The 20,730-nt window shown below is 38.1% G+C and overlaps 1 protein-coding gene across 1 annotated transcript in view; it reads right to left on the bottom strand.

The window, feature by feature from the left end:
- The window catches only part of TRPC6 (transient receptor potential cation channel subfamily C member 6), an 80,569-nt gene that overhangs the window by 19,881 nt on the left and 39,958 nt on the right, over positions 1–20,730 (bottom strand). Inside the window, exons 2-4 of the mRNA XM_071434204.1 lie at positions 11,174–11,948; positions 3,114–3,299; positions 1,068–1,232 (exon numbers count right to left, since the gene is read on the bottom strand). Coding sequence (XP_071290305.1) covers positions 1,068–1,232; positions 3,114–3,299; positions 11,174–11,948 — 1,126 coding nt within the window. The remainder of the gene's footprint in view (positions 1–1,067; positions 1,233–3,113; positions 3,300–11,173; positions 11,949–20,730) is intronic.

Raw genomic sequence — 20,730 nt, 5'->3', positions numbered from 1 at the left:
ATTTTTTATTTTTGAGAGTGCCTGTATTAGTATTAAAAGTCTTAGCTTATCCACTTAGTTGGCAGCTCCAGAAAGTACTTTTTAATTTTAGACTGACTGCATTTGCATATGACAAATAAATTATTGAAGGAAAATAACAAGAAGGTAAGTCACTGCTACAGCAAAAATTCAATTACTGAAATGTGTTGTATCTCAAGGCGTTTTAAGAGAAAACTCTTCATAAAACCCCTAGTCATAATACCAAAAAGTGAAAATAATGCAATTGATTTTTATTGTCTAGATTGAAAGACATGAAAAAATTGGTAAAACATAAAAGGCTATAGAGTTCAACCTGCTAGAATTGTGGATCTCGTACTGCAACATGTTGAATAATCCTTATAGGAGGCCATTTGTCCCTCTAACATACTTTCAAGGGAAATTTTCCATTAGTGTCCACTCAAAAGGGAACTGTCCACTCACTGGCCAACTGAAACAGGGATTCAACACAAAGCTCAGTGAGGTCAAAAATTGCAGCCCATTTTTATTGGAAAGGTTTTCCATACTATATATAAACCAAACCAGATATATGGGTAGCACCTAATCCCAGACATAGCATTCCAAGTGAATGCAGGGCAGGTTGTGCAACTGCTTTTAAGACCTCACAAAATATGATGAATACTAGCACTGTCTTGACTTTTATAGAGTTATTTTTGATAATGAAAAAGACAATGTCCTTTGAAGCAACTGGAATCAACCCACAGCTTGAGCTTAGTTTACATCTGAATCAATGGAAAATGAGTATCCTCTGCATCTGCCTGCTAAGGCAAGAACTAAATGAAAAACTATTTGACTGGTTTATAAAGCAGGATTTCCTCAACGTAACACTTGGTTGACCATTTTAACTTAGTTTCCTTCATATTGCAATTAACACAACACATTTACTTGTCTTAATTACAATTGCCTGAACGTGCAACCTTGCAGCCATTCCACTCTAACATGGCTTTAAAACGACATGTTTCTGAAGTGCTATCAGGAATTTACAGGCTGAGGAGTTATTAGGAGGCCCTGACAGGGCTTCCCAGGCTGACCTTACTGCAAGGAGCAATCCAATAGGCCATGGAGAGGAAGGGCAGTCCGACCGCAACCGCAAGGACAACCAGAAACTTCACTGCCATCGTCTGCTGCCGCAAACCCGACAGATTCTCGTACCAGATAGAGAGGAGCTGCTGCTGGCAGTTTGGATGTGCTACAAACTAATAATAATAAAAAAAAAGGCACAAAAATGATACTGCTTTCAGAATAACTTCTCTTAAAATACAGCCATAGGAAGTGGATTAAGAATGCTGGAATTGTGAAAATGCAGCTTAAATTCAAAGGAGCATTAACAGGGGCATCAGAAAATCTATTTTGATAAGCCAAATCTCCCAGCAAACATGCATGTTGCCATCAGCAAGAAATACTTTAAATTAAAAACTTATTTATTAACACTATATTCCATCATAAACTATTAATTTCATCTAAGGTTAATTTATCTGGGCAAACTCTATATGTTTCTGACATTTATAATTTTAATTTTACTGCTTCAGAAACTAAAACACCTTGAGTCTTCTGTTCTGCAAAAATTGCTATGTAATCTTCACTTAGGAAAGAAATAATACATCCTATTTTCACATAATTACACAGAAAATACCATTTTTTTCAGCTGGCATGAGAAAACAGCTGTCACATTTGCAGGAAATCAGATGAGGATTACTTATAACTTGGTTCTGGAACCATTTGGACAAACTGCAAAACTGAGAAGTCTGTCCTTAAAGGCTCTTTGTGTCCTCTGGAAAGTATAAGAAGCATCTTACAAAGGTAGATGTTAAAAATTGTAGATTCTTGTGCACTGTACATTTTAAAATCCAAATCTATAAATAAAATAAAAATTTATTTGAATGTAGTGTTTTTTTCTAGATCCTTTCTCTATACTTAAAAGATGACTGGCTGAAGGTACAAGAAATGTCTTTATTGAGGTAAGAGAAAGTGTTGAAAGAAAGTTCATATGTGCAGAAGCACTAAGACTCACAGTATGAAGGACCCAACCTCAATGTAAGCTGTTCTCTTCAAAAGCTGTTTCAGCTCTCTTTAGTGACTGTAGCTTGGAAGTGTTTTGCAGGTTGTGCTCATATACTGGTTCAGCCAAAAGGGTTTTTTGTCTTTCCTTCCCTTCATGAACACATAAATACAACCTCTCACATATAAATTTGCGTGTGCCCCCCAGGCATGTTAACTCAATTTCTCTAAAAATTTATGGTAACATGCTTTTGAAGTATACCTTTTATCTGTGTCTTCTTGATCTTTGGTCATACAAACTTCACCACACAAATCATTTCTCCCTGATTGACACAAGTCACCTAGAATTTTACAACCTATATTATCCAAGACAAGTTTCCTGGGAAATTCCAATGTTTATGCAGTTACAAACTCAGCTGGTTTCACTGAGCACTGTTCAGATGGAGAACAGAGTATTAAACTGTCAGTAGAAATGAAAGCAAGCAAAGAAGGGACAATAATTCCTGTAGCTGGCACTGCCTAAAGCCTGCTTTCTCCTGACCTCAGAACCACAGTTCTAATATTCCTAGGTTGTTCCTCTGATCCCTCTGTACAGACACAAACACAGTTTCTGTGAGACATGCAATTTCTCCAGGCTTTCTCAAATTCCTGAGAAAGACACAACAGCTTGACAAAAATCTGTGTCATTTCTTATTATGTAGTGCACTAGGACTGATGTACTGTTTTTAGCTTTTATTAGATCTTACATTTTTCCAGGCTTCAGAAGTAGTGCAAAATTTTTCCATCTTTTTTCTTTAAAAAACAGATTTAAAATAAAAATATGTATCAAAAACTTTTGCACATAGCTACACATTGTTTTAGAGTCATTTGATCTCATGCTTATTGTGACCAGTATTCACCTTAAACATCTGCCTCTTGTTTATATTGCAAGCAAGGACTCTTTAGATTGTAAAACCACTATGCCCAAAGGGCCCAAACATTCATTTCAGTGTCACAGGCTACCAAAACATAAAATTTAACAAAAGCATAATTTTATACCACCATCATGACATGCCTGTTTGATCAACAGAATTGCTTACTTTTTTAACTTCGTACTTGATGGCGAGTTTTAAGCGGCTGAGGCTGGGACGACCATGCTCTCCATTACTATGGCTCATCTCCACATCACCATTCAGAATAGCTTCCACTTCTTCTGTATTTCTGCACAAATCAAGCAGTCCAACTACAAAATCTTTGCATTGCATAGACAGTTTCTTGTAATCATTCTAGAAAAGAGAAGCAGAAAGAAAAATATCTTGGTGTTTAGATCCAACAAGAGAGAAGCAATTCTGCATTCCACCTACACCTCTGTGAATGTGAATAGCTTCTTTGCATCTTGTTATTCCTTTCTTCTCCTAAATGTTCAAGGAATGGGGTTCATCTCACCTTGGTTGTCTTGTACATCTTCATTATCACTTTTCCCACCTGAGTCACTTGTCTAGACATGCTTTAGAGGCAATTAAAGTAGAAAAAAAAAAACAAAACACTTTCAGAAACATCGTATGACACATTTTAATGACCAGTTCAAGTTGAGATGTATAGCAGAGGGGAAATTTTTCTATTCGCTGTTGCAGAAGTTTAGAAAAGATGTAGAAAATTGCACTGTAGAGATTTCAACTGGCCAAGATGAGCATCCTAAGCAAGATACATCTGAAGAAATTCCCAACCATGTTCCGAAATGCATAAATATACTGAAATTTCTAATGCCTAAAACTATTCTTGTAAACTTTGTCTTTCCCCTTTTCCAACATCTATTCTAGCTTGCAAAGACAAGGTTTGATTGCTGTTCTCCAGCAACACTTTTATAGAGTTAACCTGTACCAGTGGTACAGCTTGTGTGGTGACACTACATCTCTGACTGCAGCTCTGCTCTGGCTCAAGGACCTCTTAAGAGACTTCAGCACATGGGCCAAAATGTTGCTCTGCAACTGCAGCTTCAGTTGCTTATTGCTTTAGCTAACAAGTGTTGTCCTTGGGCACTGTTTTCCAAAAGACCTAAGTCAAAACAGAAAGTGGTATTTTAATCATTGCAATCTGCAGTTCATTAACCACTCCTTACATGCAGCTGTGTTTGGACCATAAAAGTTGGATATAGCTGGGAATTAGGTATAGATGTGTATCTAAATCTAAAAAAAAAACTCATAAGAGATTTAGGCACACACCTGTCAAAAACTTCTGCTATTTTTTGATTTCTGCTCATTTTAATGTCTTAAAAAGATGAAATACTGTAGAATTTTTTCCTAAATGAAAGAATGGAAGAAACTTCCCACCCCCTCACACCATGCAGGACTGCTCATGTAGTCTCTGTGGCATGTTCAAGGTAATTTTCTACAAATGCTTTATTACACAGACACATTTCCCCCTCTTCCAGTCTCTTCTTAAGGGTATTTCCCCTTCTTCCACCCTTAGTCTTGAGTTAGCCCCTTCTCTTTAAATACTTCCTTCATACTAACCACCATCCAATGCATCCAATACTTCATCCTAGAAGAGAATGAGCATACAGGATACCCTAATTTCTTTGCTGAGGGTGTACTTCATGCATCTTTGTGCTTTATTACGCACAACACTACAATAAAAGTTTATTACTTGGATATATTAAAGGATTGCATCCAAGTTTTACACTTCACTTTGCTTAGATAGATGCAAACATTCACAGACAAATATTTACAGACATCTACATAAAACTGCTAGTGATTTATTTTTTTAATAATATAACATAAACAAGGTAACTCAGAAGTCTTATAAGAGCAAAAGGCACTTCATTCAATGCCATTTATCTACAAAGACAACAGAATCTAAATACTAAAAGTAATAATTTCCTTTCATTCTGAATAATTTATTATTGCATTATTTGTTTTCTCTCCATTCAATGAATAACAGGAGATTTTAACCAAAATCCTGACTTCTGACACTACAGAAAGACTTTTTTGAGAGTAATATTTCACCTTCTGTTTCGCTTTCATTTTTCTGCAGAAGCTAAGATTCACTATTCAGTATTTTTAACACATTAATTTTCTCTTCCAAATGAAAGGAAAATTAGCCATTTCAAATTCACAGACAAAGGAGAAACATAGAGGCAACTACCCACCTATGATTAGGTACTAACTCTTCCAAACTGATATTTGACCCTTGAGTACCAATATAAAAAACCAAGTAACTTTCAGTAAACATATGAACAATATAATTTGGCCTTCATAAGAACTTATGAAGCATTGTAATATATTAGTATGTGTATTTTTTCTGGTAGAAGATAGGTACATACATCCACACTCATACACACTCTCTGTAAGTATTTTCCAGCTTAAGTGACTGACACCAGCTTAAGTGACTGACATGGAGTTTCAAAACTGTATGTGAGGAGACCTTTACTCTACAGGGAATTATCCCTTCTGAATTTAGGTTTGTACACAGTACTACAGTATATTATCATGCATTATCATGCTAATGCACCCTGTAAATTCATCCATAAAATCCACCAGTTTATTTTCTCATCTGCAAATGCAGTAAAACATTTCCCCCCTCCCATGAAATACTGCCACAGCTGTGACCAGTGGTGGTAGCCAAGATGAAAAGTTCTCGGCAGTCAGGTTATGGCAAACAACTGCTCAACTGGGAAATTGAGCATTGCCCATCACTGCCTCCTCCTCTGCTGTGTCACAGGCAAAGTCAGCTGAAGGCAGAACAAAAAATGAAATGACAGCAAAAATGATTGATACACTTTTCAATGTGTCTCTGTATACACACAAATAAAGGTCCCCCTCCCCAGGTCTCACATGTCTCCTACCATTTATGTGAGTCAAGGGAGTGGGGCAATTTGTTTGGCTTAATTTATTTTCAAAAATGGACAAAGGCATGGATAATGAGTTTTCCTTTACTGCATGTTGTAAATGTAGTGATTTTTTAAAAAAGTCCATTCCTGAGAAACTTTAGATGGTATTTAGAAACTAAGTTACAGTTGGAGGCTTTAAAAAGAATCAGCACTGAATTCTGCAGTAAAGCATGTGTGCTTTATTCTCTGCATGTGACAACACTGGCTCAGGGCTCCTCAGCAGTTTAGGAAAAAAAACAAATTGTGCCAAATTTCACAAATTTCTTCCCAAGGATGAGGGAGAAGTACTAGCTGCTCCCACCTGCAGAAGGGAGGTGACGCAGCACTGTGGGGGATGAGGAACTAGAGAACAATGCTGGTGGCAGAGGAGTGAGAGTAGCACTGCTGAGAGGAGTCACCTGCCCTTAACGTGCCAGACTGTCTTGGGGTGCCAAGTAAGGGAGCAAGCAGGCACTTGTCACTCTGAAAACCTCAGCTGACCATGGCCTGCTTTACCTCTGACCATGAACAGGAGACCACAGCCAGGAGAGCATCACTACAGCTGTATCTCCCAAAGAAAGAGACTTTTTTCACACAGTCCCCCGTGACCAGTCACAGGCTCCTGCTGTCCCCCAGACTGTGCCTGGGATTAGAATGTTCTCAGCATGCAGGACGACAATGAACCACATGGATGGGATGGAGCAGTGCTCCAGACCATGTCCTGGCTCTGCTCAGTGAACTGCAGAGGACAAGATTAGAAATATGGATACTGCTATACTAGAATTTAGGATTTTAAAGTGGGATGTAATGTTGAATTTAGGTGTCACAGCAGATAGCTAAATACATTACTTCCCTTTCAAAGGTGGCCCTTATGCCTTCAGTGCTTCACTCCTTCTCTAACAAGTGATGTTACTTTTCTTTAGGAAAGCTGACAACTGCTGTAGTGAAGATGGGGGTCCCATTTCTGTAATAGGGGTTGTATAAATGAAAAAAAAAAGAAAACAAAAAACACCCAAAAAAACCACTAGAAAATTAGATTTTGAGAGGGTTGAATTGAATTTTGCTTCTCATCAGAAAAGCAAATTCGGATGATTTTATTAGGGGGATTACTGTACAGCAAACAGTAATATATCTATGTTTAACTTAAAAACACATTTTCCATTTCATCCCTTTAAACAGTAAACCAGTCAGTTGCCATTATCGTTGCAGTGGACTTTGTAACAAATGCTAATCTTATCTATTTTGAACAGCACTGGGCCACAACTGTTCCCTCTCAAAACTTCAGGCCACATCTCTGCAGGACAACATTTGTCATATATCATCTACATCTTTATGTGTATAGTAAATATATTAGCTCTTAGGTGGGCAAACCACTGAGATGACAGAAAACACGAACACCATCTCCAAAAATAAAAATATTCTATATAATATCAAACTTAGTAAAGCTGCACACTAAGCCGTGTCCTGCACATGTGCTGAAGCAATCCCAAGTGCATGCATGGGCTGGGCAGAGAACAGATCAAGAAAAACCATGGGAAGCAGGACTGGGAGTGCTGTGGATGAAAAACTCAACATGGGGCAGCAATGTCAGACTGCAGCCTGAAGAGTCAACTGTGTCCTGGGCTGCATCCAGAGCAGCGTGGGCAGCAGGGCCAGGGAGGGGATTCTGCCCCTCTGCTCTGCTCAGACCCCACCTGCAAGGCTGCATCAGCTCTGGAGCCCCCAATATAAAAAAGAGGTTGACTTGTTGGAGCAGGTCCAGAGGAGGCCAGCAAAGACAATCAGGGGGCTGGAGCACCTCTCCCATGCAGACAGGCTGAGAGAGCTGCGGCTGTTCAGCCTGGAGAAGATGAGGCTCCAGCGCGACCTTACAGAACCTTCCAGTACCTAAAGGGGCTCCAAGAGAGCTGGAGAGGGACTTCAGAAAAAGGCCTGGCAGGACAGAATGAGAGCCAATGTCCTTAAGCTGAAGGAGCATAGGTTTAGACTACATATTAGGCAAAAATAGTGGTAAGGCACTGGAATAGGTTGTCCCTAGAGTACTTTCTATCCCTGGAGATGTTCAAGACCAGGCTGGATGGGGGTGTGAGTAACCTGGTCTAATGGAAGGTTCCCTGCCCTGGCAGTGGGGTTGGAACTAAATAATCTTTAAGGTCATTTATAAGCTAAATCATTCTATGGTTCTATGACACAAAACTAAATTAAATGGTCTTCAGAAATACCTGAAGATGTCAGAATTATTTAGGAAGCTTGAATTACCTATTTGTTTGGTACAGAAATATTTCTACACTGTACTTTACACATCTGTCCAGTTATTCTTCCTTAAGAAGTAATCTACTTTTTTCTGATTTTACGCCTAATAAAGTATTTTTCTCCAAAACACTCTTAAATACTGCAACACTTTTAATACCTGCAACAAAATGCAAAATGCATGTAATGCTGGATAACACTACTGCATAGGTTTGTAGAAAGAAAGGGGTTTATTCCAGAGAATAATGGTTTCCCCCAACTGTGGCATTTCCTATTTTGTATGAATCACAGTTTCATGGCCAGTGTTCTCTCTAATATTAAATGAGAGAAGCAATTTATAGGACAGTCATAAAACAACCAGCATCACAGTTTAGCACTGATCCTTCCTATTGCCTCTGAGGAAGACCTGGAAATTATCTGTGTCACTGGCTGCTGTAGGCAACCACTTGAAAGTTTCCCTGCTACAATACCCTATCAGCACTATCAAACAGGTGACCTAAAATGGTGTGTTACCAGAAAGCTCAGTTTTAATTTAGGTAAGATTTGAAATATTTTAAATGGCTCAGGCTAACCCTAGGTGGAGCTAAAGATTTGCCATGTCCAGTGCCACAACCTATGCACTAAAAATATACTTGTTTTGATTACACTAACACACGTTAAGCATTTTTGCCAAACCCACACTTTTATGCAGTGACCACACTCTCCAAATAATTGTAGCAAACTCCTGAAATAAAGCAAGGGTAACATTTTTTTTAGATTAATTGCAGCAACCAGGGATATAAGCTTGCAGGAGTGCAAACATGCCCAGACTCACTAGAACTGACAGCCTCCATTTCTTGTAACTTTTACACACTTGTACTGCCTCCACTGAACTTAAGGCAGGGTATTTTGCAGTCAAGTCCCTGGCCTGTCTAGATATTGTAAACATCACTACTTATCAATAGTGTAAATGTCAGCTCTCATAAATTCAGTTATAAATGTACTTCACAGTCTTTAATATTTATCCAGAACCACTACATGGTTTTAGTATCTATAAAAACATTCCCAAAAGACCTTATGTTGCCAGCTGCCAGCTCCTGGTGAAACCTTAAATTATTGGAGAGTTAAATTTCCACATTGCCTTGTGCTCCTCAGTGTTCCTATTCCACTGCACTCTACCCAAAGAGTATGCATAGTCCCAGCAGAGCCTGGATGATTAATGCCCAGCAGTATGGAGCTGCTTTGTCTCTAATCTCCTGTTTCTGCTGAGGGACAGTATCCAAAATCTGTTAAAATTCTTTGTACAACACTACACTAGAAGTGAAGCTCTCATTTTACAGAGAGCAACTGAGACAAAAGAGGAACTGTAAAAACAGAAGTCACCAAAGAAGGACCTCCTCATGGCACTTCAGAGCTGGCTGCAGAAGCTTTTTCTGTGACCCAGCCTACTTAGGTTCTCACCTGTGTGCTCCATTCCCTGCCTGGTGGTGCCATGGACAGGTACTGTCCTCTCACTCATCTCACTGATTGTGTTCTGTAGCATTCATTGAAGGGCACCTCTTGCTGGCTGCTCCAGATAATGAGCTTATCTATCTTTATAATAATCTTAGCTTGTGTCACTCCAACTGTGGTAAAGGGATCTATACAGTTCCTATAAATCAGACATGCTATTTATCTCAACATAGCTGTGAACTCAACAGGCTGCGCTTATGGTTTATGAAAAACGGTTTTTAGCTCTGTTCTAAATTTACTCTGCTTTAAGTTAATCAAGTCCTTTTGTTGTCATCAGCAGCTGCTAAAGAGAAAAAAGTATGTGGTTTCAATACTCTTCCCTGAACTGCACAGGAAATCAGTGGATGAAATCTCAGCCCACTGAGGTCTTAAAGGTTTCTGCCAGGGACTTCATGGGGCAGATATTCATTCTCTGCAATAATCTCAAATGGTCCTCCCAGCATTTTGGTTTTTTCTCCTTCCCTCCAATTTCAGCAGTTCAGCTGCTGTTTTTAAGATCACCTTATACATTCTTCTTCCTTATTTTCCATCTCCAATAAATATTTCAGCTTCTTATAATAGACTGGTGCCACCTATGAGCACAAGTCCAGGGGAATTAATTCAGAACTGCAACACCTCAGCTCAGGTTGGCTGAGTAGAGACAGGTTCACAGTTCTGTAAACTGTACCACTGCCAAGATTATTCTTAAATATTGATCATGATAACTTCAAACACTTGCTAACACAATGTTGGAAATTATTCTGTTACAGCTTTGGAAGGATGTTGATCTCCTGCTAGTGAAGTCTATATATAGAGCTCTGTCACAGGAGCATCTGCTTTTGACAGGGTCCCATGAGGCAAACCCATGCTAAATGATTTTAGCTAACCCAGGTCATAAATAACATTGGCAATGTTTGCACAAGGCCTGACTTTGCATTTACTGACAGATAAAACCTTATATTCTTACTCCTTAACTCATGCTTCAAGAGTCTAAACTAATATTTTTTTTCAAAAACATCCATTAATTAAATATAAAAATTTCTATTTAACACTGAAAAAGCCTTTTAACTCTACAGAGTTTACATATAACTAAGCACAAAAAAGTAAGAAAGAGGAAGAACTGAACAGAAATACTAGAATACCACATTAAAAAAGGAGGACATCTATTTAGAATCCTCCTCATGAAGGAATGCAATACACTGTAAGTATGAAAGCTTCAAGTCCAAATACAAGAAACTAAAGAGAATTCATGAGGGTTTGATAGAATCATGCAACTTATCTGACATAAGTGACTAAAATGTACCACTCTTTCCCTGCCCTAGACCAGCTTCAGCCATGAGTTTGAAGGGCCTCCTTCACTCTCCTGCCTGACAGGAAGTAGAAAATTAGTTCATTGGTACATTCTACATAAGCAGCATGAATTACAATTGGCACACAGCAATAAGACATTCACAAAGATTTAAATCTTCCACTCAGTAAAAAAACTGTATCTTTTCCCACATTATATTGCTGATTTATGAAGGATAAAGTTTGCCATTCCATGTCTGCCAGAATCAGCGTCCCTCTACTCACCTTGAACTCTTTTTCAATGTTGGCAAGCACGGCCAGCTCATTGCTGAGCTCTAAGGCAGTCATGACCGGGTCTTCACTGGACAAAGACAGGTAGGCAGGGCTGGCCAGACCTTTGTAGGCATTGATCCTGGACCTAGAATGGCTGAAAGAGTCATGCTTTTGTTTCTGGTTGCACTCACTGCACTTGCAGAAGTAGTCGTGCGGCCTGTCGATGCGGGCTCCCTTGCGCAGCAGGGTGTGCACGATCTCGTACTCGTGGCAGTGAGCCGCCAGGATGATGGGCGTCACGTCGTGCGAGAACCGCGTGCCGTCCTCGTCGTACGCGTAGAAGTCGTCGTGCTGCAGCTCCGACTGGCTGGGACTCAGAGCCAGCCTCTTGCCCTCGGCGAACGCGGGGTGGCTCAGGATGGCCTCCACTATCCGAACGTAGCCCTTGCTAATGGCCAGCAGCAAGGCGTCCCCCACCCGGGCCAGGTTCTCCTTCTTCAGCAGCAGCTCGGTGATCTCCAGGTGCTCATTGGCCACTGCCAGCTGCAGGGCGTTCTGCCCCATGTAGTCCACGCAGTTGACATTGAGCGAGGGACATTCCTCCAGCATTTTGCGAACCACCGGGATATTGCCATACTCAGCGGCGTCCAGGAAGCGCTCCTCCTCCAGGGAAAGGCTGGTGGAGCGGTCATTGAACATGTAGGCTGGCCCCCGGCTGGCCTGCCTCCTGCCCTTCTCCCGCAGAATGGTCTGTCGCCGCAGGGCCAGTCTGTTCTCGTTGCCCCGGCTGTGTGCACACAGAGAAATTGTTAGTTCTTCCTTATGCAAGGACATTTTGAATAATAATTTATAAAAATATTCTAGTTCTTTATCTGCTGTGTATTTTGACTGCAGCAGGGACACCAGAAACCCTGAATTCGATGCGTTTCGTAACCCCTGTTACTACACAACCTGAGAATCAGTAGCCAGCTACATTTTATTTCAACAAGAAGAAAAAGCTGTCATCAATCATCATCTAAAACTACACTTTTTTTCCTTATTTTATCCTCCCAGCTCAGATTGAGAATAAGCCACAGTGTGAAAGAAGTCAGCAGTCATGGGATAGGAAATGAGGGATTGCTCAGGATAACAGGGCACACAAAGATGAAAATGTCTAAACTCCCTTCTGCTTCACAAAAGCAGTCAGGCTGACTTCCTTGCTCTTACTCTCTCCACTTCAGCAACCATCTAACTTAGATTTTGGCTCTGGTTTCTCCTCTGCACCCTGCTGTTGTTTTTCTGACATCTATAATGGAGTGTTCAGGCATTAACTGAATCTGGACAAGATAAAAGCACATCAAATACATGGAATGGCATCTCTTACATCCCATCTCCACCATTCTTTTCATTATTGCAGTTCATAATCTTAATAAGCTAGTTATTCCTTCACTCAGGGGCTTGCCAACAAATCCTGCTAATTCTTGATTCATGATAGCTCTGAAATGTTGTCCAGTCTGCTACAACTGAAATCTTCAGCCATTTACAACCATAATATTAAATACCTCATTAATAATTATTTAGTCATTATTATAAAGTGAACATGGCAAACTTAAGTTTTCTGAGAAATGTTACAAAATATGCTACATTCTCTTTAAAAATAAGGAAATCTAATTAACTAATCAATCTTATTTTTTCAGTCTATTAAGATTCCAATCTGCAATATAAATTAAATTGCAAATAATTTTCTCTTCTAGAATTACTCTGCTAAACTACTTAATATTCCCCACAACTTCATCTTTTTTCTTTATTGAATAATAGCTTAATTATTCTTTACATACATATGCTCAAATACACTTTGCTACATTCAGTATTTCCCACAAAAAATAACCATAAGCAATATTTTATTCATTAAATATTAATGAATATGAATTTAAGTTTCAGTAAAAAAATTAGTCCTCTGTGATTCAAAATTTCTTCACCATAAGTAACATTACAAAGTACTATTTATTCTAGGTTGTTTAGATTTAGCTTTAGTATAAATTTCCTTTCTGCTTCTTGTCTTCTATGTTCTAGAGATAAAGTCTTCTGCAGCACTGGAAATACTTGAAATTGCCAAAGTCTTAAATATAAAAGGACCAATTTTCTGCAAGATAATAATAGGTATGGAATGTGGAATATATCACAACTGACAACAGTAACTATTAATTATAATTATTAGTTTCATTATTTGATATTTTTAATAAATAGTTATTCAGAATTGCAAGTAGGGAAGCACAAAATATTTAAATCAAGCAAAGAAAGGTTTAGTTTTATGTTTAAATTCATTTCAGAAGCAAACTTTTTTCCTAGTGATAAATGCAAATCCTATGAACTGAGAAATGTAGCTCTGAAAAAAAGCTATATAAGCTTTATTTTATATTTATCCTAGTTTTCCTGTGTATATGTTGAATTTTGTAAGCTTCCTATATTTTCACAGTGCAGTGTGTTCCTGTGATATCAGATTTGTAGAAAGTCTGAAAAGCAGTGCAAAGTTTTCATATACATTTTTTATTGATTTGTTCTTTTATACCAGAGAAGGTCCTTAGCAGTGTGAGGGGTTACCTACATTTAAGATAAACTGACCTGGGCTTCAATTTAACCAACCAGACACAAAGTCCTGAGACCTGGCATCCAGGGGTGCAGAGGGATAAATCATGGCAAGGTTGCTCTCTACCATCTTTGAAGTGCACCAAGTTTTCCAACTTTCTTAGCTCCACATTGGCTTCTCAGTTTTGAGTAAACTGATAATTTAAATGCAGTAGTTCACTATCTATCTTGAACTGCTTCTTTCTTCGGTGCAGCAGCCAATTACTGTTGAATATAATTCAATTAATTTATACTGAAGTTATTTCACAGAAGGACAGAATCATTTAGGTTGGAATAGACCTCCTAGATCATCAAGTCCAACCTTTTACTCATCACTACTTTGTCAACCTGACCAAAGCACTAAGTATCAAGCACCAAATGACTGCACCACCTCCCTGGGCACTCCTTTCCATAACAACCCTTTCCATGAAGAAATTCTTCCTGATGTCCAACTTAATTCTCCTCTGAACAGATTATAGACAGATAAAAAATTCAACCCACAAAAAAATTGGAACATATTTTTTAAACTTCTTCCAAATAACAAAGACGTGTTCAATGTAGACTAAAATCTTAGTTAAATTGTCAATAACATTGATATAAAATATGTATCTTTATGTGCCCAGCAAAACTAACCCAGTATAAAATTATTTTTGTAGTATTTGATCCTTTAACAAGGAAATAGACCCTTCAACAGAATCTTGGTCATTTTTTCCTGAGATGCATCAGCTTCAGCAGTCTGGGGTGATTAACTGACCCAATATAATGCTTGTGGGGACAGATCTTAATGTTGAAAACAGGCAAAGGAAGTATTGAGTACCTCAGCCTCACCTGGGTCCTTTGTTACTGGATCCACCAGCATAATCAGTCTGTGGTGGTGAACTGACACAGCCCACAAGCCAAAAACTGCGGTTCATTAAACACTTCCTCTTCCATCTTTCAAATAAGGGAAAGATATTCTATTTCTATTCTAGCAAAACATTCAGTATGATTTATCAAAGCAAAGGGTAATCATTGCAGTGAAGAATACTTTGAATTAGTGTCTTTGTCTAGTACCACTTCCTCTTTCCTTGCCTGCATTTAGAAGAAAAGCATTGCTTAAATGGGATATTAAATACATACACTCCTTATACAGTAGCTCATCAACTGAATTAGAACCTATTATAGAATGAAATAGAATTTATTTTTATTGTTTGCTGGCCTGTACCACATGTCTGATGCAGATCTCTAGAATCTCAATGTAACCAATTTCTCCTGCATCAATGCATTTCATATGTATGAAATGAATGTCCTGGTTTGTCCATTTGCATCTACAGTTAATTAAATTTAAGCATCTGTCATTAAAACTGGTTCTTGCAGTACAAGGCTATAAGTATGTTTAATTGCAACACAGAAAGCTGAATTTTCTGTTTTATTATTTCTGCTTAACTAGATAGAGAAGGAAACATTACTTCAGGAGTTTGTTTAGAAATGTGTAAGACACTTGATTGCCTCTAAGCACAGGGAAAGGAATTTGGCAATCCAGAAGGGTATGTTCAGTCTTGTTTTAGTCTGACGTTCTTACATTTATTTTACACTCAATTCCAGTTCATTTTTTCTTAAATAGATGTTTGTGTCATAGTACTGGCCACATAAATCTTAAAGCCACTTGAAACCTCATCCTTCTCAGACTGTAACTGTTGGTTGCAAGACATTTCCTGAGTGTACTTTGGAGAAATGCAGTCTAAAGTACCATACTCATTACTCCTTAGTACTGAAGAACCAGTATGATCAAGGCTGGAATATTGTCATCATTTTTGATATCATATTACAAGAAGGAGTTCTACAAAATTAGAAATTAAATGCAAGAGAGCAACAAAGGTCACACAGTCTCTACCATATCTTCCACTTAAAGCATAGTAAGATTGATTTTGTGAATTATACAGGATGGTACTCCACTCATCTCATTTTCACTGTAGGATCAGCAGAATTCTAGTATAAATTAGTAATTTTTATCTTCTCTGTAGATAAAGGAAAGACGTTTCTCCTACCTACGTTATAAGTGGAGAACCTCTATTTTTCCATTGTTTCCAAGAGAATGCCAGCAGATTAGGTGAGAGGCCTCCTTTAATGCATAGAATTTAACAGGAATATAGACCACAGAAGGATGATGGAGTAAAGTCCCTTACAAGTACAGGTATCACCTCAAACAATTCCCATTAAAATATCAGACTCTGTCTTGAGGGAAAAGGCTGTCTTGCTGAAATTTTATTGTCTGTCACTAATCACACGGAAAGACTGATCTTGAATTTGACTGTTGTAGTACTCAGAAACATTGACTTAATTTTCAGCCTAAATTTAAAAATCACCAATTTAGATCTATTTTACTCAAACTAAGTATCACTTTTCCTTACAGTAGTCCCCTGCAAAACATGAACTCATAGCAATCATATCTCCTTCTCAACCTTCATCTTGCTGAGTGAAGCTCCTCTCATTTCCTGCTACATCCATGAGGTTCCGTCTGCCACAGGACAAAACCCATCTTGAGTACACCTTCCTAAACTTAAAATACAGTAATCCCTTGTGTCAGTGTTTGTAGTAAAATGATTAGACACCTTTTTTGGTGCAGTACATCTTTGGCTATCTCTCAGGTGCATTTACATCCAAGAAATCATTTTTAGGCACTATGGTTTCTCTAGTGAGGCAGAATTCTGCTTTTGCTGACTTTCCTTAATCAGGTCTCTGACAATGAGTTTTTTATGAAGTGAAAGAACTATGCTGAAAGATCTGATTTTGACCCTCAACTCCCTTTGAGGATATGAACTGTCATTATAAAGAGTTGTGAAGCTGGGAAAGCTTGGCCATGGGAAACAACTGTGAGTATCCACAGCATTTGAATCCAAAATAAAATGTTTTGTAAGAAATTCTGCAATATCTGCTAGAAATTGAACAAGCTGGTATAGTGACAGGTTAAAGTCCTCATCTTCCTTTACTCACTTAAAAGAGCTTATAATACTTTAGAATTACCTTAGAGTAATCTCTTAATGCATTTAAACTTAAGGCTTGGCTTTCCTTCAAAAGTTTTTAACCTTTAGAAGAAGACTGACATCTCAAAAAATTAGAACAAATTAAACTCAAAAAATCCAACCTTGCTACTATCTTCAGGACCATGCTTTAGTAAGATACTGCACTGAAGTCCCTGACCTGCATATCTGAATATAAAACCAGACATAATGCCTGCTGTTCTCATGAAAAGAAAATAAATGTGTACTCATGTACACTGCTAGCAATGCAAATCTACAGGCTGGAAACACGTAAGGAAAAAAGGAGGCTGACACTTCTGGCAGTATCCTAAAGAAAAAAAAAAGTCATAGACACAAATGCTCTCAGAGCAAACTAAATGGAGAAAGTTGTGCTGACACACTAGTTTAATCACAAGCTCCTCAATCTTGTGAAGCTCAAGAATTCTGAAAATTGTCCAATCACTGTGACAATAGTTTCCACTGTTTGTTCAAAGTCAAGGATGCAGCTGAAACAAGGTTGAAACCATCAGTAATCATTTCTGAACCAACTCTGTAAGGAAGCTTCCAGAAAACTTCAAAGGCTGTGAGCCTATTTTTACAAAGAGAAGAAAATAGCTAAACTAAATCAATCATTTTCAAATTTAATTCTCTTATGCTATTGGTAAACTGTCAATAATTAGCAATTAGCTAGGAGATCAGATAGGAAGTAATACCAAACAAAATCATCAGCACCAAACACCCAATAATAAATCAGCTCAAAACTATCCAATTATTTGGATTTGGATGTTCTGTTCTTCTACAGTCCTTTATCATACTTATATATAAAAAATTTAAAAATATATGTAGCACATAACATAATAGCATATATAATCTGCCAAACATATTTTATAAAATTAGATCTTGATATACATAAAATAATAGCAGCATATATAAAATTAAATAATATAAACTCCATCTAACTAGAGATAGGATGGGAGCTTAGACAGAGACATGGTGTGAACCTCTATATGATACCATGCTAAGGGACAGAAAATGACAGGCTGTAGAAAGCAAGATTAAATTGAAATTCTAAACGTAAAGACGGTAAACATCTTGAAACAAGTATCCGAACCTTGGGTTTTCCATCTTTTGGCATGAGGATCCAAGGTTCCTCCATAACCCTTAGGAGCTGGTGGTGAATTGTAAGTGAGCTGGGGCTGAAAAACACTGTACATAACAAGCCAAAACCACCTGTGGACATGTACTATAAAGCTTACAAATAATCAGTGACAGTGACTGTCTTAGGAGTAAGAAAACCCCACAATGAACAACCCTTAAGTATTTAATTTTGTAGCAGATGAAAGGTACAAGAAAGAGTATTTTTGTGGGGTTTTTATCAGAAGATGTACATGTAACACACAGTATGAAATATAAAATCTTTAGGACTTTTATTTGAAATTTTGGTGAAAATTGATTTGCCTTCTGCAACTGTCCCAGAGGTCTTTATTAGACCTGGACTGTCAAAGCTTTCTTGTTTACAGACTGCTGAGAAGTGTTTTCCCCAAACTGATTGTGTTGTGCAAATGCTTTTGTACAGGAACAGTTAAAAACAATTATGTTTTATAGTGTGTTTCATCAGTCACAGTTTGTGAACCTGGAAGGGTAATAGTCTGACAAACACTTTCTTCAGGAAATAACAAAAGGTTTTTCTTTCTCTCCTGAAAAGTAGTTTAGTGGCTATCTAATGGATGATGGAGAGAAAACACCCAAAATAAGGCAAACAACCAGTTCTCAGGCTCCTTATTTAATTTGTCATTCATTAACCCTAATTTTTACCCCTGGCTGAGTAATAAACCAGTGGTTTATTATTGATGAATTAGCTTCCAACCTCTAAAATGGGAATGACAAGTAAACAGAAGCATTTAGGGAAATGACTGGGAAAACAATGTCTGAATAAAAAATGGCCTAAGGAGAAAAAGTAGCCTGGAAAGCTGTAACCGAGTCAGCTTACAGATTTATCAGGAACAACACACAAAAGGTTATAGCACTCAGATTGCTTGAAGCTTTTAAAGAGGGGTGTGAGATTTAAATTCTTCCTCAAAAGAAAAAAAAAGAGAGAAGAGTGCTTTACCAGCCCAGAGGCTTTTATACATCACAACTGCAAAGCAAAGCAAACAGATTCACTGAATATTCTGAATTTGAAGGGACCCACAAGGATTACTGAGTCCAGCTCTGATGTAAACAGCCCATATGAGGAATAAATCCATAACCTTGGTGTTACTAGCACCATGCTCTGACACCCCAACTAAGCTAACCTCAAGCCTAGGTTGGTAAGGCCTAACCTAGGTAAGCCTAGGATGGTAAGGCAAGGCAGATGACATGAAGAAATGGGTTGAGACCGCTTAGTATGGAGTGTCAAAAGATATCATCCTTTTCTTTGAGGATTACTATAATTTTAAGGTTTAAAAGACTTATAGGCATCTGGATTGTGTAGGTCTGAACACTGAGGTGTACCCGAGCACATTCTTAATTTCATTCTGTCTGCTGAAGACATTTGACAATAAACTTACAATAAAATTTTTAAAGCCTAATTTTAGTGTCATTACTGAAAAACTGAATTCCTACTTTCCAGTAGCTGATCTTGCTCAGAATGTCTAGCTACGTCTGCAAAACTAGTTCCTCTCTGTGTAACACCTGCTCAAACATTTTTCCTCACCTGTAAAAAATGTTGAATGCATTCACCCTTTAAAACACAGTTTAATTAAAGTTCAATTGCCTATTTTCACAGCTTATTTGATCAATGTGCAATCTCAACTCTGAGGTTTTTTAAAGATAGGAAATATTTATTTTTCTGTACTGTTTCTTGCAGAAGGTGGCAAAGAATACTGGTGTGTGCCCACTAGTAAACACTTTATTAAGCTTGGCACTTGATAACACCACTGTTCTCCTCTATACCCAGCATCTAATAAAAAATACAGGATTCCACATTCCTTACATGATTTTCAGGAAGTTCCTCTTGGTGCCTACTCAGTAAGTTAGTTACATCCTCTGCCCTTCTGGAGACAGACCATCCAAAGTTCACTTGCTTAAGAACAGTAAAACAAAGATCAAAGGGTCTTAATAATTCAAATTAAAGCGTGCATTTTATCTTCTGGACTGAGGATAAAAAGGAAAATTAGAAGACATGAAATATAAAGCATGACTTTAGCATAGTTTTATCAGCTAGCCGCTTTGCTAATTTGTGGCTTTTATATGAATACCTGAATTACATCACAGTCTTCATTGTCACATCTTTATAGAGGTATTTCACTTGCATATGCCAAGGGATATGTTAAATTCTGTATTTCTACAGTCTTACGCAAATTATTCTTAATTTCTGAAGGTTTCTATGTGGCTTTGTATTTGGGGCTTAAACAAAGTATATAGGTCTATTTGAACTTGCATGTTTTGTAAAATGTAATGTCTTATGCCTTGTTCACTCCCCAGTAACCTGGCCATGCCTAACTTTGTCACTGCAGCTGACAGTCCTTGTTGAGGTTCCTTCTGTTAGCCCTGAAACCACCTCCCCTTTCAGAAACTCCATTTTCTGCTCAAGTGCTTTCTTTCCATTTCAAGGCACACCTTTTGCAGAGCTATCAGTACTGTACAGTGCAGCTGCCTGCCAGCAGCTCTGGTGAGTTATGGCTTTCATTACTCACCTCACTGAGAGATGACGGTCAGGAAGACCACTGTAGACAACAATTGCCAGGAGCCTGCTTGCCTCAAGCAAGCTTCTCCTATCCACTAAGTATCACTGGCCTTTCTGTCTTAATAAGCCACTGCAGTTAGCAATTTAAGAATGCCAGGTCTGACTTTATCTGAGATGGCAATTTAAGAACCATTTGTTTATCTAGATAGGAGCCCCCTGAAAAAGTACCTCTAGTTCATATCAGAGTCACCACTGAAGTTTCCATAACTCTCATATCATTATTAGTATCTTAAGACTAC

The sequence above is a fragment of the Agelaius tricolor genome, unplaced genomic scaffold (assembly GCF_023055355.1).
Source record: "Agelaius tricolor isolate 1412-34295 unplaced genomic scaffold, bAgeTri1.0.p SCAF_9, whole genome shotgun sequence".
Classification (NCBI taxonomy): domain Eukaryota; kingdom Metazoa; phylum Chordata; class Aves; order Passeriformes; family Icteridae; genus Agelaius; species Agelaius tricolor.
Note: the sequence above shows the minus strand (reverse complement) of the source record. Positions and strands in the feature narration are given on the sequence as shown.